General features: G+C 37.9%; 1 protein-coding gene across 2 annotated transcripts in view; it reads left to right on the top strand.

Moving 5' to 3' along the window:
- The window catches only part of sardh (sarcosine dehydrogenase), a 61899-nt gene that overhangs the window by 7378 nt on the left and 39376 nt on the right, over positions 1-15145 (top strand). For both annotated transcript variants that reach the window (XM_082158785.1, XM_082158786.1), the window contains exon 8: positions 7966-8095. In XM_082158785.1, the coding sequence (XP_082014911.1) occupies positions 7966-8095 (130 nt within the window). The remainder of the gene's footprint in view (positions 1-7965; positions 8096-15145) is intronic.

Raw genomic sequence — 15145 nt, 5'->3', positions numbered from 1 at the left:
TTGGTTGATATTGTGCATGCTAATTTCTGCCTATTTTTACATTTAGATCGACCGCTAGATGATAGAAAAGTTAGTTAGTCTTTATAAACATTTAAAAAATATTTCACTGATATTATAGCATTTATTAATATTTTGAATTAGCTTTCATTTTTACATTTTATTTTATTTAGTTATATATTTTAGTTTGTTTTAGTGCATTTTGTTATTTTGTTTTTATATTTCTATTTAGCTTTTATTTATTTAATTTTTTAGTGTTAGTAATTTTATTAATTCAATTTAAACTTATTTTATTTTAGTTAGTTGCCAAAGCCACATTTCTACTTTTTGGTTAATTTAAATTTTCAGGTAAATTTGTGTTTCAGTGAAAGACGCACACACACAAACAGTTTAGTCTAGGATGGCACGATAGAATAACGTTAAATAGAAAACGCGATATTGCTTCGTGCGGTTTTTCGAATGGCAAAGGCCACGATTTAATTCTATAAATATGCACTTTGTGTTTTGAAGCGCGCTTGCGACTTGTAACAGCGAGGGTCTCGGAGAGACTCGTTTCATTATTAAGTGGCTCGGTGTGCATTATTAATGAGAAGAAACTCGTTCGCTCCAATCACTGCGCTGTTTTCTGCATGAGATTGCATTACACCGGAGAATTCAAGTGTCACGAGAGGCTGTTTCAGGTGTGTTCATTCATCTGTCGTCTGTTCAACTCAGCGCTGTTGTCTTTCAGAGACACATAAAGAGGATTCCCTACCAATACATAAAAAGCATTTGACATGTACACACACAGAACGAGCAAGAGAGCGTTTTCTGCGGTGAGTTAAATACGAAGTTTAACAACACTCAACACTTAACAAAGCATGGATTACTGTTCATATCCGGACCAGAGTGAGCGTGGTTTAAGTGTTATGGACATATTTCATATACTCTTTATCGTCTGTAAATAAAGAAATGAAAACGTAAATATTAGTATTGAAATTTTACAGTTGTACTATAAAATAACATTATTAGTTTTATTAATAATTTCTATATAGTTTATAGTTAAACTAAACAATTTAAACAAAAAAAAATGAGAAGTGTTGCCTCAGCAGCTAGCTGAAATAAAATACGTTTTTATATATTTTATTTCATTTAATGTTTATTTTATAATGAAATTCAGGGAAAATGTTTAAATGTAGATAGATAGATATAGATATAGATATATAGATGTGTAGATAGATGGATAGATGGATAGATAGATAGATAGATAGATAGATAGATAGATAGATAGATAGATAGATAGATAGATAGATAGATAGATAGATAGATAGATATGTATATGTATATGTATATGTATGTATATATATATATATATATATATATATATATATATATATATATATATATATACTAACCTAAAGGATTATTAGGAACACCATACTAATACTGTGTTTGACCCCCTTTCGCCTTCAGAACTGCCTTAATTCTACGTGGCATTGATTCAACAAGGTGCTGAAAGCATTCTTTAGAAATGTTGGCCCATATTGATAGGATAGCATCTTGCAGTTGATGGAGATTTGTGGGATGCACATCCAGGGCACGAAGCTCCCGTTCCACCACATCCCAAAGATGCTCTATTGGGTTGAGATCTGGTGACTGTGGGGGCCATTTTAGTACAGTGAACTCATTGTCATGTTCAAGAAACCAATTTGAAATGATTCGAGCTTTGTTACATGGTGCATTATCCTGCTGGAAGTAGCCATCAGAGGATGGGTACATGGTGGTCATAAAGGGATGGACATGGTCAGAAACAATGCTCAGGTAGGCCGTGGCATTTAAACGATGCCCAATTGGCACTAAGGGGCCAAAAGTGTGCCAAGAAAACATCCCCCACACCATTACACCACCACCACCAGCCTGCACAGTGGTAACAAGGCATGATGGATCCATGTTCTCATTCTGTTTACGCCAAATTCTGACTCTACCATCCGAATGTCTCAACAGAAATCGAGACTCATCAGAACAGGCAACATTTTTCCAGTCTTCAACTGTCCAATTTTGGTGCGCTCGTGCAAATTGTAGCCTCTTTTTCCTATTTGTAGTGGAGATGAGTGGTACCCGGTGGGGTCTTCTGCTGTTGTAGCCCATCCGCCTCAAGGTTGTGCGTGTTGTGGCTTCACAAATGCTTTGCTGCATACCTCGGTTGTAACGAGAGGTTATTTCAGTCAAAGTTGCTCTTCTATCAGCTTGAATCAGTCGGCCCATTCTCCTCTGACCTCTAGCATCAACAAGGCATTTTTGTCCACAGCACTGTCGCATACTGGATGTTTTTCCCTTTTCACACCATTCTTTGTAAACCCTAGAAATGGTTGTGCGTGAAAATCCCAGTAACTGAGCAGATTGTGAAATACTCAGACCGGCCCGTCTGGCACCAACAACCATGCCACGCTCAAAATTGCTTAAATCACCTTTCTTTCCCATTCTGACATTCAGTTTGGAGTTCAGGAGATTGTCTTGACCAGGACCACACCCCTAAATGCATTGAAGCAACTGCCATGTGATTGGTTGATTAGATAATTGCATTAATGAGAAATTGAACAGGTGTTCCTAATAATCCTTTAGGTGAGTGTGTGTGTATATATATATAGTTAATAACCCCTGGTATGTACAGATGATCTGAAAAAGTATCATTTATGCTAAGATAACCATTTCAAACAGTCGTGTCCTCATCACGCTTTCAGAAATTTATAAAAAATAAAAATAAAAACTTTTGATGGTGAGGCTGAAACTGAAAAAACACAAGCTAAGTGTCTTTACAAGCTTTTATTCTTGCCAAGAAGGTCAATTCTGATATCAAGAGTGTTCTGCAGTAAGAGGAGACGCACAGCAAAGTTACACTCACACATTTAGGTCTCATCCCCTTAAGTCAACGTGTGAGGGCTTCGTTTAAACAGAAAAGCAACTCCTTTGTCGGTGTTATCTGCAGCAGAGACACCTTGAGTGAAAACAAAGCTGCGGCTCGACTGTTTTCAAGGCGACTTGTGCACAAACGAGGCTGCAGGTAACTGTTCAAGGCTAAGCACAAACATGTGTTCATCACAGATTAAGCTAGAGTTTCCTTCATGGAAGACAAACATTTATTTAAATGGTTTGCTATGTTCAAAAAACATCTTATATGGTTTGATATAGTTTGCTATGGTCAGACTTTTCCATGACAGCATTTAATGCAATTTTGTGTAAAAACATTCTAACATTTTGCATTCCAGTCAAATAAGAAGTCAAAAAGAGATTTAATTTAAACTGATGCGACTAAAATGACTGTAAGGAAAATAGGTTAATTTAGCTCAAAGGAGATTATTAATTAATTTTATTTAGTTAATTAATTAATTTAAAGTCACTTATTTTACTGCCGAACAAATGAATGGTCCAGTGCTCAATTGAATGGGCTGTAACTATCAACTCTGTTGCGGATATTAATATCCAAATAGTGGGAACACTATTTATTAGTATGGTAACAAGATCAGCAGTTTCTGACATTAAATTCGTAAGCACATAACACAAGAACACTTCTCTTTAAATACGAACAAGACTCTATTGGTTATACAGGATATGCACTTTATAAGACATGACCTTGAACGAACCATCAATAATTAATTTAGCGTTTCTTAGGCAGGGTTATTGAAGTTTATATCAATGCACCAGTTCAGCTCGAATCTAGAGGCGTTACTTGCTTTTGTTATTTGTGTCTTTGAATGAGGATCCTGGAAGGATCTTTGCTGAAATAGGTTTCTCAGGTTCGCTGGAGGTCTTTTCGTGTCTGGATTGACGTCTTGGGAAGCCAATCATGTTCTGGTGTGCTGGGGGATGAATGGAAACAGAGTCTCTCTCGTGGCTTAAAGTCCCCCTGTGGTGAAAATCAAGCTTTTTTTAAAGTTGTTTATACACTCACCTAAATTATTATTAGGAACACCTGTTCAATTTCTCATTAATGCAATTATTTAATCAACCAATCACATGGCAGTTGCTTCAATGCATTTAGGGGTGTGGTCCTGGTCAAGACAATCTCCTGAACTCCAAACTGAATGTCAGAATGGGAAAGAAAGGTGATTTAAGCAATTTTGAGCGTGGCATGGTTGTTGGTGCCAGACGGGCCGGTCTGAGTATTTCACAATCTGCTCAGTTACTGGGATTTTCACGCACAACCATTTCTAGAGTTTACAAAGAATGGTGTGAAAAGGGAAAAACATCCAGTATGCGGCAGTCCTGTGGGCAAAAATGCCTTGTTGATGCTAGAGGTCAGAGGAGAATGGGCCGACTGATTCAAGCTGATAGAAGAGGAACTTTGACTGAAATAACCACTCGTTACAACCGAGGTATGCAGCAAAGCATTTGTGAAGCCACAACACGCACAACCTTGAGGCGGATGGGCTACAACAGCAGAAGACCCCACCGGGTACCACTCATCTCCACTACAAATAGGAAAAAGAGGCTACAATTTGCACGAGCTCACCAAAATTGGACAGTTGAAGACTGGAAAAATGTTGCCTGGTCTGATGAGTCTCGATTTCTGTTGAGACATTCGGATGGTAGAGTCAGAATTTGGCGTAAACAGAATGAGAACATGGATCCATCATGCCTTGTTACCACTGTGCAGGTTGGTGGTGGTGGTGTAATGGTGCGGGGGATGTTTTCTTGGCACACTTTAGGCCCCTTAGTGCCAATTGGGCATCGTTTAAATGCCACGGCCTACCTGAGCATTGTTTCTGACCATGTCCATCCCTTTATGACCACCATGTACCCATCCTCTGATGGCTACTTCCAGCAGGATAATGCACCATGTCACAAAGCTCGAATCATTTCAAATTGGTTTCTTGAACATGACAATGAGTTCACTGTACTAAAATGGCCCCCACAGTCACCAGATCTCAACCCAATAGAGCATCTTTGGGATGTGGTGGAACGGGAGCTTCGTGCCCTGGATGTGCATCCCACAAATCTCCATCAACTGCAAGATGCTATCCTATCAATATGGGCCAACATTTCTAAAGAATGCTTTCAGCACCTTGTTGAATCAATGCCACGTAGAATTAAGGCAGTTCTGAAGGCGAAAGGGGGTCAAACACAGTATTAGTATGGTGTTCCTAATAATCCTTTAGGTGAGTGTATGTCTATGTGGTGTTTTTAATATGTAATTTGCTCATGGTTTTGTCTTAAAGCATAAGTCAACACCATTGCTGAGGATTTTCTCCTTAAAACTGCAGTGAACCAAAGACAGTCTCAAAAACACAGTTTAAAATCGCTGGTGTTTCTGACATCACAAACTACCTTGTAACCAATCAGATCAACGTGTGATCGTCAACGAGTGTATCTCTGAGCTGGTGTGAGTGAGTGGAGGCGGGGCTCATTTGCATATTCATAGAACCGCATATACTAAATGAGGCAAGGGTGTAGAGATACATTCAAGCTATTTTATGTAATTTTGGTCATCAAAGGTGAGTTTTAAGGGATAAAATGATTGACTACAGGGGGACTTTAAGTTTGATGTTTGAGGTGGGAAAAGACTAGAGTCATTGACTGAAGCTTTGCGGGAAAACTTAACTTAGAAAACGAGACTCTCAACGGAAAAGAAAAGAAACCTCTCTTCTCGTCTAATGCTTTGTTCGTGTCCTCTTTGTTTGTGTTTGTCCGACCCTTCGGAGGAGTTCTGACCACATTGTCTTTAGTTCAGGTTGTAAATGTTTCTCCTCCCCTCACTTAAATTGCATGTTATCTGATTAGACACATGGTCTCTTTAACTTTCCCGCTCTAGAAGAGTACAATTTAAACATGATAACAATACATTTTACACAGATTTGATTCATACAATAATTCAAGAAATTATAAATCATTCACGCTGATATGAAACAAGACACACTTCTAATCACCATTTGATAGTTATAACATTGCATGAATTATATGTAATAGTCACATATTGTGACATTACACAGAATTATGCAGTTGAACAATGTTTGATTATAAGTCCGTCTAGCATTGTTTTGGAACGATCGGATGTATTTTGATATGTAAAGGCCGTCTCTGGATTTTAGAGATGATTTTGTAGTCCTGCGTGTAAGGGAAGGTCAAACAGAGGTCAATGAGAAGGTCTGTTTTAAGTCTCTGTCTTGGGTAATCAAACAATCCTTGGCGTTAACTCCGGATTTTCCTTGTGTGAGTCAAGATGTGCCATCTCCAAACCAATCCGTCTTTTTAAAACTGCCTAACCTTGACATCTTAAGTGTTCGTTCGCTAGTTGGGATTGTCTCTTACAAGCGTTCTTTGTTTTATACGTAGAAGATTTAGTTAGTTTCCAGGCTAAATGGCGTCCCAAATGACAGATCATCTGATTTAGGGTCCTGAGTGTTGGTTTGGAATTTGTCTCTTTCATAGTTTGAAGGAGTAATTTTTATCTGATCAGTTCCTACATCACTAATATCCAGTTAATTCGCCACAAAAAGAAAGTTCACATACTGTGCTAAGTATACTTACCACATACTGCAGAAAGAAGTAATGCTGTATGATTCCAAACGGTGTGTGTGTGTGTGTGTGAGCGTGTCTGTCTGCTGATATGTCCAGTGTGATGATGTCTGGAGATCTTTTTTTTTATACATCGCTCTCCCCTTTGACCAGAAATACACTGTGTTACCTTTATAATCATCTCCAGCCTGCAGTATTCTGTAACAAAACTCTCTGTCACCTCACACTTTCACTACAGTCTTGCTATGAAACAGCGGATCAATATCTTAGGGAAGTGTGAACATTTTGAGGAGTGTGTTTGTAGAAACGGCGCTGGTCTGAAACTTTTAATGAGACGGTGTGAAGCCTGGCCTGTTCTCAGCACATGCAGCCTCTACAGTTTTTATTTTTAAACTCCAGTCTGCTCCACACCGGCCACATATTCTCTCCATTTTTTGCGATCAGCATTTCATCAGCTGTCGGATTGCTCACACCGTCTGCTGCTTCTTTCCATCCCACGGTTTCGAGGTTCATTGACATTCCCCTGTGGCAGTGAGAAAAGACAGTGACAAGCAGAGAGGATTTTGCTTAAATAAATTTACAAATTGAAAAGTGTTCTTGGAAGAAGCATACTTGTTGTGAAAAGTGAAAAGTGAAGTTTGAGCCGTGCAGATGGTTGATGGGGGAGATGGTGTTGCTCCTTAAAATCAACATGCAATCAAAATTGACTTAACATTCTCCGTTTCTTAACATTAAACATTCTTAATAAATGTCTCAGGTCTTATTATGCACTATTCATCAGTGCACTTTATTGGAAAATATATGTTTGTTTTCCTAATGAATACTGGAGTTGCTCTCGAAGAAAATTGACTTCGCTAAGCTGGTTATTGTCAAATTATTAAACAAGCTTTACAAAGCATCCCAGAAGAATAAGCTGAAGATTTTCATAAACGGTGTGATTATTTTTTTTGTAAAATAGTTTTTATTTGATTTGATTTTGAATTCTAAAGTGTATTTTTATTTTGAATTATGATTATTTTAGTTATTTTAATTTATTGATGTTCTTAATTCTGTGCGCTTCAAATGTAATAATAAAAATAATATATATTTTTTTAAATCCTCAGGGGACCTTGCGTCACTATTATAAGTGACTATAATTTTGGATAATTTCTGCGAAATTACTTTTAAAATTTCCCCCCTTACTTTGAAAGATCCTCCATAAACAAAAATAATGTACATCTGAGAAAACAGACAATGGCCACAGTTGTTAAGGATTGGTCAGTGATGTTTTTAAGGCGGGGCTTAGCAAAGGGTCAATAGGACTCCAGCAGTTTAACTTGATTGGTGTTTTTACCTTAGTGAAGTTATCATCCAGTAAGACCTTCCTCCTGAATCATCGATGTATGATTTATGGCAGCAGTGAGCTGTGAACTCACCAGGCCACTCCATTATTGAGTATGATTATAAAATTGTGTCATTTGTTTTCTGAACCTGTAGGTGTCTGATAAGTTTGCCTTCAGCTTGTTTGACCTGGACTGGGACGTCTTCATGCAACACATCGATGGAGCCGTTAACAGAGTGCCTGCTCTGGAACAAACTGGAATCAAATCCACTGTCTGTGGTCCAGGTACATAAACACACACACACACACACACACACACACACACACACAGACAAATCCATCAGATGCCCGTTTTACAACATTATGTTCTTAATACATTAAAAAGAATTGGCTTATAAGAAAGAAATTGAACTACATTGGTCATGTTATACAGTATGTTTTTGAGTCACTAAAAAGAACCAGTTCATAAGAGTCATTTGTTTGGGAATCAAACTACATTTTTTTCAAGCTGTATGTTTTTGGCTCTAAAAATATCTGGCTCCATAAGAGTACATTTTTCAGGAAACTTGGGTCACAGTTTCTGGTCTGTTTCTGACTCATGACAATTACCAGCTAATAAGAGTCATCTGTTCAGAAATCATGCTGTGTGTTTTTGAATCAAAAGAGCTGGCTCATAAGAACCATCTGTTCGGGAATGCTGTATGTTTTTGAATTACCATAAAGAACCAGTACATAGCAATCATTCATTGAGGAATCAAATTCACTGATCACATGCTCATTTCTTTCTTTTCACATTTTCATTGTAGTGAAAGTTTAGGGTATTTCTATAGTCAATGCAGTACTTCTAGTATCTTCATCAACTCACTAAACAGACCTTTTGACCGAGTTTCATCTCGCTGTGCTCTGACAGTCCATATATTCAAGTGATGGGCTTACTGTCAAACGACACTGCGCTCTGATTGGCTGATCTGCCACAGCTCCAGCTTTCCCCAGAGATTCAGTCAACCTTTACTGGCTGTAATAAAGGATGACAGGTGTGAAATGCCGCCAACACACTGTAGTGACTGTCGGTCACTTGCAGACGAGTTTCGGGTCAGTGGATAAGCGCTCCTTAAATAATTTCGAGAGTGCTATGTACGACTCCATTCACCCACTCATCGGCTATTAAAAAGGAGATGGTGAGCATACGTGTAATTCAGGCCTGCTGTCATTGGACTTTTGTATGAATCCCATTTAACGCATGATAATTATACATTTTTGGTGTGAACTGCTCTCATTAACTGCATCCATTTTAGTCAAGAACTACACTTGAAAATCACGATTACTTGATTGAAGGGCACCTGTACGCAGTGCTATTTTCATAATGATTTCAGAATAAATAGTCCTCGTGAAGTGCTCGCATTCTTACTGCGTCGCATTGACCTCCCGTGACGCGAGCCAGTGCGTCGCCAACACTGGGCAGAGGTCTTGATCCACTAAATATCGGAAAACTGATGACTTAATTACCTTAATTATCTGGTTGCACATTAAACGAATAGTACGATTACTGATTTACTTTGACATCCGGATGTGATTTAATCGTGTTTCCTCCTTGTTACACGCTGCAGTTTAATCGTTTAAAAATGTTTTTAAATGCTCTAATGCTCACCAAAGCTGCATTTATTTGATCAAAATCAGAGTAAAAACAGTAATATTGTGAAATATTATTAGCATTTGAAATAACTGTTTTATATGTGACTATATTTTAAAGTGTAATTTATTCCTGTGATGCAAAGCTGATTTTTTAGCATCATCACTCCAGTCTTCAGTGTCACATGATCCTTCAGAAATGATTCTGTTGATGTTGAGAGGATATGTTTGAGTGTGAGTGTGATCCGCTGAGGGCAGTCAGAGCGCTTGGGTCGTTCCTCAGAGGCCATCGCTGTCTGTGTGTGGTGACGGATGAGTAAGAGGGAAGATGGATAAATAAAATATAGCTGCAACCTCACCCTTTCCTTTTGCTCTCTGTCGTTCTCACAAAGAGCAGATGATGCTCTGGAAAACACTTTCTCATGTGGAGTAATGGAAAAGGTGTGTCTCTTTTTCTTCATCTCTCTTTTTCCGTCTCACCTCTCAATCTTTCTTGCTCTCGCGGCCTCCGTCTCTCTTCACACTCGTTCTCCTTTGCATTTCTCTCTGTCTTCGATGCTTTTGAGGGTCATCCCACAATATCTTACCACTGAAAGCTTTGACCATTACGAATAGACCATTAAGTGAGCGCTCAGCAGCAATGCATTTTTAAAGAGCTTTTCAAAAAGATCTGATCTGACCCATCGGCAGCACCATGTGTCAAACGTTTCCCACCTCTCACACTTATTTCCTTACCTTTTGTACTTTATGTATTATAAACTGTCAGCAATTTATTTTTTCGTGAAGTACAGGAAACTGCCATTTTACTATATCACTTCATGAGCATCCATACTCTCGTTTTCTATAAAGATCTATTTGCTAAAAATGTGGCTTTCGTTAGGCCAGTATACCGCTAATATCACAGCCTTATGTCCGCTTTAACGAATTTAACTCTGTGGCGGCCAAGAAACCGCGCCATGAAATAGATGGCTCAGTGTCCATTGTCCTATGCTAAGTTTAATGGTTCATAAAAAACATTGGTACTGTAAAAAGTGATAAAAATTTGGATTTTGTTAGGGCAGTAAATTTTTATTGTCCCATATAAAACTTTAATGGCCAATTGGAAAATATTGGCACAGTAAAATTTACTAAATTTGGATTTCACAAGATCAAAACTCCATGTATTAAACCACTTTGTCAGATTGAATGCATCCTTACAGGTGACGGAGAAATGCTGAGTTTCTTTATTCAATTCTAACAGCGCTTATTGCGAGCAGAGCCATAAAGGACTTATGAAAGCATTGCGTTATATAAAAGGGAGGCTCACGCTCATACTCTCGTTTTCTTTATAGGAAAATGGCAGTGACGCTCAAAGGAAATAGGTTATAGTATACATAAACCAGAAATTGTAACGTGTTTGTTTGCATGCTCATGTGTTACAATTTCCGGTATAGTTTATATATTGTTTCTAAATAGTTTCTCTTGAGCACGCAAAAAGTTTCTTGTGCGCACACGAAAGTCTGTATATTCTTGATTTTTGCAAAGGTCCCTTTAGGGGCTCTGTAAGCTTTCGCAAAGGAGGAACTTTTTCAACTAATGGCGGAAGGCATGTTCGCACCGCAGGAACTGGGAACGATTTTAGTTCTAGGAACGCCTTTTGAGGGACTAAATTAGCTCCTACTTCAGAGTAGTGTCTAAACCAGAACTATAGGAACTACCAGTGACGCAAGTGTACACTGATTGGCCGAACACACGCGAAACACCATTACAGTTGATTTTATAGTGCATTTTATAGTGCATGATAACTAGAGATTTCATTTCATGATTATAGTGACCAAAACGATCACGGTTATCACAGAACCCTGCTCAAAAAGTACTAATACTACACAATAAAATCAGTTCACCAAGTTTTATGTCAAAAACCAGCAAATAACAAATAAACTTAGCATCAATATGCACTTTTTGTTTACATAAACATTAAAATAATAAAATTAAAAATGATGGAATGATGGCCAGATTTTAAAGGAGTGTCTTGCATCTACTAACATGCACAAGTTCAAATAAAGTTTTGACAAAAAAGTTTTTATAAAAAGATAAACCTCATATATTTCAGCCTTTAAATCATTTTTATAAAAATAATTAGTCAAAAAAGATAAATGACTGACATTTACACTGCACTTTAGCTTATCTTTTATTATTAATAGTCAAATTCGGTCCGATTTTACCGTGGTGTCTGTCGTTGCTGTGCAACCATGCACTGCGCTCTCCACAACGATAAAAAAGTTTTAATAGCTAATGGATTTCCACCACTGAAAAACGCTTGCTGTTGCTCTGAAGATTTATTTACGGAGAAGAAAAAAAAACCTGTAGTGTTTGGGTGCACCCCCATCCTTCATGTTGACTCGCTGCGCCTGGAAAAAAATGAGCTTGTTGCTTCAATTATTTGAAATAACGAACTTGAGCGCGCAAAAAACGCGATATGTGAACGGCCCTTGGCGAGCTACCTCCAATCAGGACACGAGCTACTGGTAGCTCGCGAGCGACGTGTTGGAGACCCCTGCTTTATGCTAAGGAAATCCAAATTTTACCATTTTATACCGTTTACTTTCTTTGTTTAACAGCTCTATCTGATTTATTCAGCAACCACAATCGCAAACAATATAGCCGAGATGCATGTTTGGATTTCTTACAGTTCAATCAAGTTTTGATGGCAGATTTAGTCACAGCAAACAGCACAAGCGGCTTGTGAAGGAACATAGACTGGCTGAATGGCGCTTTCATTTAAGCAGAACATCTCAAATGGAGATCACTGAACTCCTACTTACGTGTTTGTCTGTGTTTTCAGTTCATGGTCGCTGCTTCCGCAGTGTAGAGAGAGCGCATGGTTGCCACATTGCAAAGATTAAGGTAAACACCGGGCAGAAATGTATAGTTTTAACAGAAAAGCTCTGATTATGGGATCTTGACATCTGGCAACCGCAAGCATGAAAGCTCGTAGTAGAGGCTTGTACAGCAGTCTGTAATGTTTTGAATCTTTTTCATCAACTATTGCATGTTGATATAGTCAGTTACAGTTATCGTTTAATGACCTTATTGTCATTTCGTCATCATCTCGTATTAGTCATGGGAAAAAAAGCTTGTTTTACATTTATCGTCATAGTTTTCGCTAATGAAATTAACATTGCTCTATAGGGCACAGCTGATTGGTTCCTTTATCAGTAGCCAATGAGCTTGCTGCTCAACTTACAAATACTTTAAAAATTCTTAGTCAGAAACCCTCCACCTCCCCAGCTCCACCTGTAGAGATCTGCTACTGGTAATTCATGTACGCTATATTGTACAGCAGCAGTATGTCTAACTTGCTCACAGCAGTGTGTCGTGTGTGTATTAGCAGTAGCAAGTCCCGCCAAGACTAAACAGATCAACATTGTCATATCCATTACCATGTCAAACACACAGAGCTGTTATGACAGAAATAATTTTTGCCTTAAAGTTCATTGCATAATGTAATATCTTACACAGGCTAAATAAACATTAAACATGTCATGTTAATGATTCACAACGAAGCAAAGGTAGCTAATACCTCACATAATACCTACATTTTGTATAGAAAAATCTTGGTATTTTTACATTTATGAATGTGCTACATAAATATTTGTTCAAAGTTTGGCACATAATTTTTTATATTTTTGATACTAGAATATTATTTTTTGTTGACAAAATACATCACATGAATAGACACTTATCACTGTAAAGCTGCTTTGAAACCATCTGTATTGTAAAAAGCGCTATATAAATAAAGGTCACTTGACTATACATGGTAAAAGAAAAATGGACTGAAATTAATTAATATAACATGAAGAATGTTGATTCAATTAAAGGACATTTTTGTCAAAAGTAAAAAATAGATACTTGCTGTTGTACCTTTAAGAATTTGTAAATTAATAGATTTACTATAGGAGTAGCACACATGATGCATGTAATAAAATATTCACAGATATTTTAAGGTTATGTGTATAGTTTGTATAGTAGTTACATTTGAGTATTGAAGTTTCATCACATGAAGTTCATCAACACAAACACACACTTCTATTCAAATGTTTGGGTCAGTAAGATAAGATTTGTTTTTGAAAGAAGTCTCTTATGCCCAAAGCTGCATTTATTTGTAAAGAAAAATATTAACAGAAATCAGTTTAATATGCTGATTTGATGCTCAATAAACTTTTTTTTTAAATCAATATTAAGAACAGTTGTGCTGCTTTATATATTTTTTTAAAACCATGATACATTTTTTCTTCAGGATTCTTTGTTGAATAGAAGGTTCAAAAGAACAGCATTTATTTGAAATAGAAATGTAACATTGTAAATGTCTTTACTGACAATTTAATGGGTCCTTGCTGAATAAAAGTACTAATTTGATCCCAAAATTTTTAACAATATGTTCAACAGGGCCATGTCTGCATTTGCGAACTTGCATAAAGTATGTTTCTGTCCCATTGTTAATTTGAATGGGCCCCGTTTCTGTATACTTAATATACAGTGGGGAAAATAATGATTTGATCCCCTGCTGATTTTGTAAGTTTGCCCACTTAGAAAGAAATGAAGGGTCTATAATTTTTATGGTAGGTTTATTTTAATGGATAGAGACAGAATATCAACCAAAAAATCCAGGAAAAAACACATTATATAAAGGTTATAAATTGATTTGCATTTCATTAAGTGAAATAAGTATTTGATCCTCTAGAAAAACATGTCTTAGTACTAGGTGGAGAAACTTTAGTTGGCTAGCACAGAGGTAAGACGTTTCTCATAGTTGGTCACCAGGTTTGCACACATCTCAGGAGGGATTTTGGTCCATTCCTCTTTACAGATCCTCTCAAAATCCTTAAGGTTTCTTAGCTGTCGCTTTGCAACTCAAAGTTTCAGCTCCCTCCACAGATTTTCTATAGGATTAAGATCTGGAGACTGGCTTGGAGACTCCAAGACCTTAATGTGCTTCTTCTTGAGCCATCACTTTGTTGCCTTGGCAGTATGTTTTGGGTCATTGTCATGCTGGAAGACCCATCCACGACCCATCTTCAGTGTTCTGACTGAAGGAAGGAGGTTCTCGTCCAGGATTTGACGGTACATGGCCCCATCCATCAGCCCCTCAATGCGGTGAAGTCGTCCTGTACCCTTAACAGCCCCAGAGCATGATGTTTCCACCGCCGTGCTTGACTGTAGGGATGGTGTTCATGCGGTTATAGTCAGCATTTCTCTTCCTCCAAACACGGCGAGTTGAGCTGATGCCAAAGAGCTTGAATTTGGTCTCATCTGACCACAGCATTTTCTCCCAAGCCTTCTCTGAATCATTAGATGTTCATTGGCAAACTTCAGATAGGCTTGTACATGTGTTCTTGAGCAGGTGGACCTTGCGGGCGCTACAGGATTTCAATCCATTGCGGTGTAGTGTGTTACCAGTGGTTTGCTTGGTGACTGTGGTCCCAACTGCCTTGAGATCATTAACAAGCTCCTCCCGTGTAGTTCTGGGCTGATCCCTCACCTTTCTCATGATCATCCTTACCTCATGAGGCGAGAACTTGCATGGAGCTCCTGACCGAGGGCGACTGATTTTTTTCATTTTGTATTTCTTCCATTTCTGAATAATCACGCCAACAAAAGTCTCCTCATCTCCAAGCTTCTTGCTGATGGTCTTGTAGCCCATTCCACAGGTCTACAATCTGGTCC

Source organism: Leuciscus leuciscus, assembly GCF_965113295.1.
Source record: "Leuciscus leuciscus genome assembly, chromosome: 24".
In the NCBI taxonomy this organism is placed as follows: Eukaryota; Metazoa; Chordata; class Actinopteri; order Cypriniformes; family Leuciscidae; genus Leuciscus; species Leuciscus leuciscus.
The sequence above is the reverse complement of the archived record's forward strand: the minus strand, read 5'-3'. Positions and strand labels throughout refer to the sequence as shown.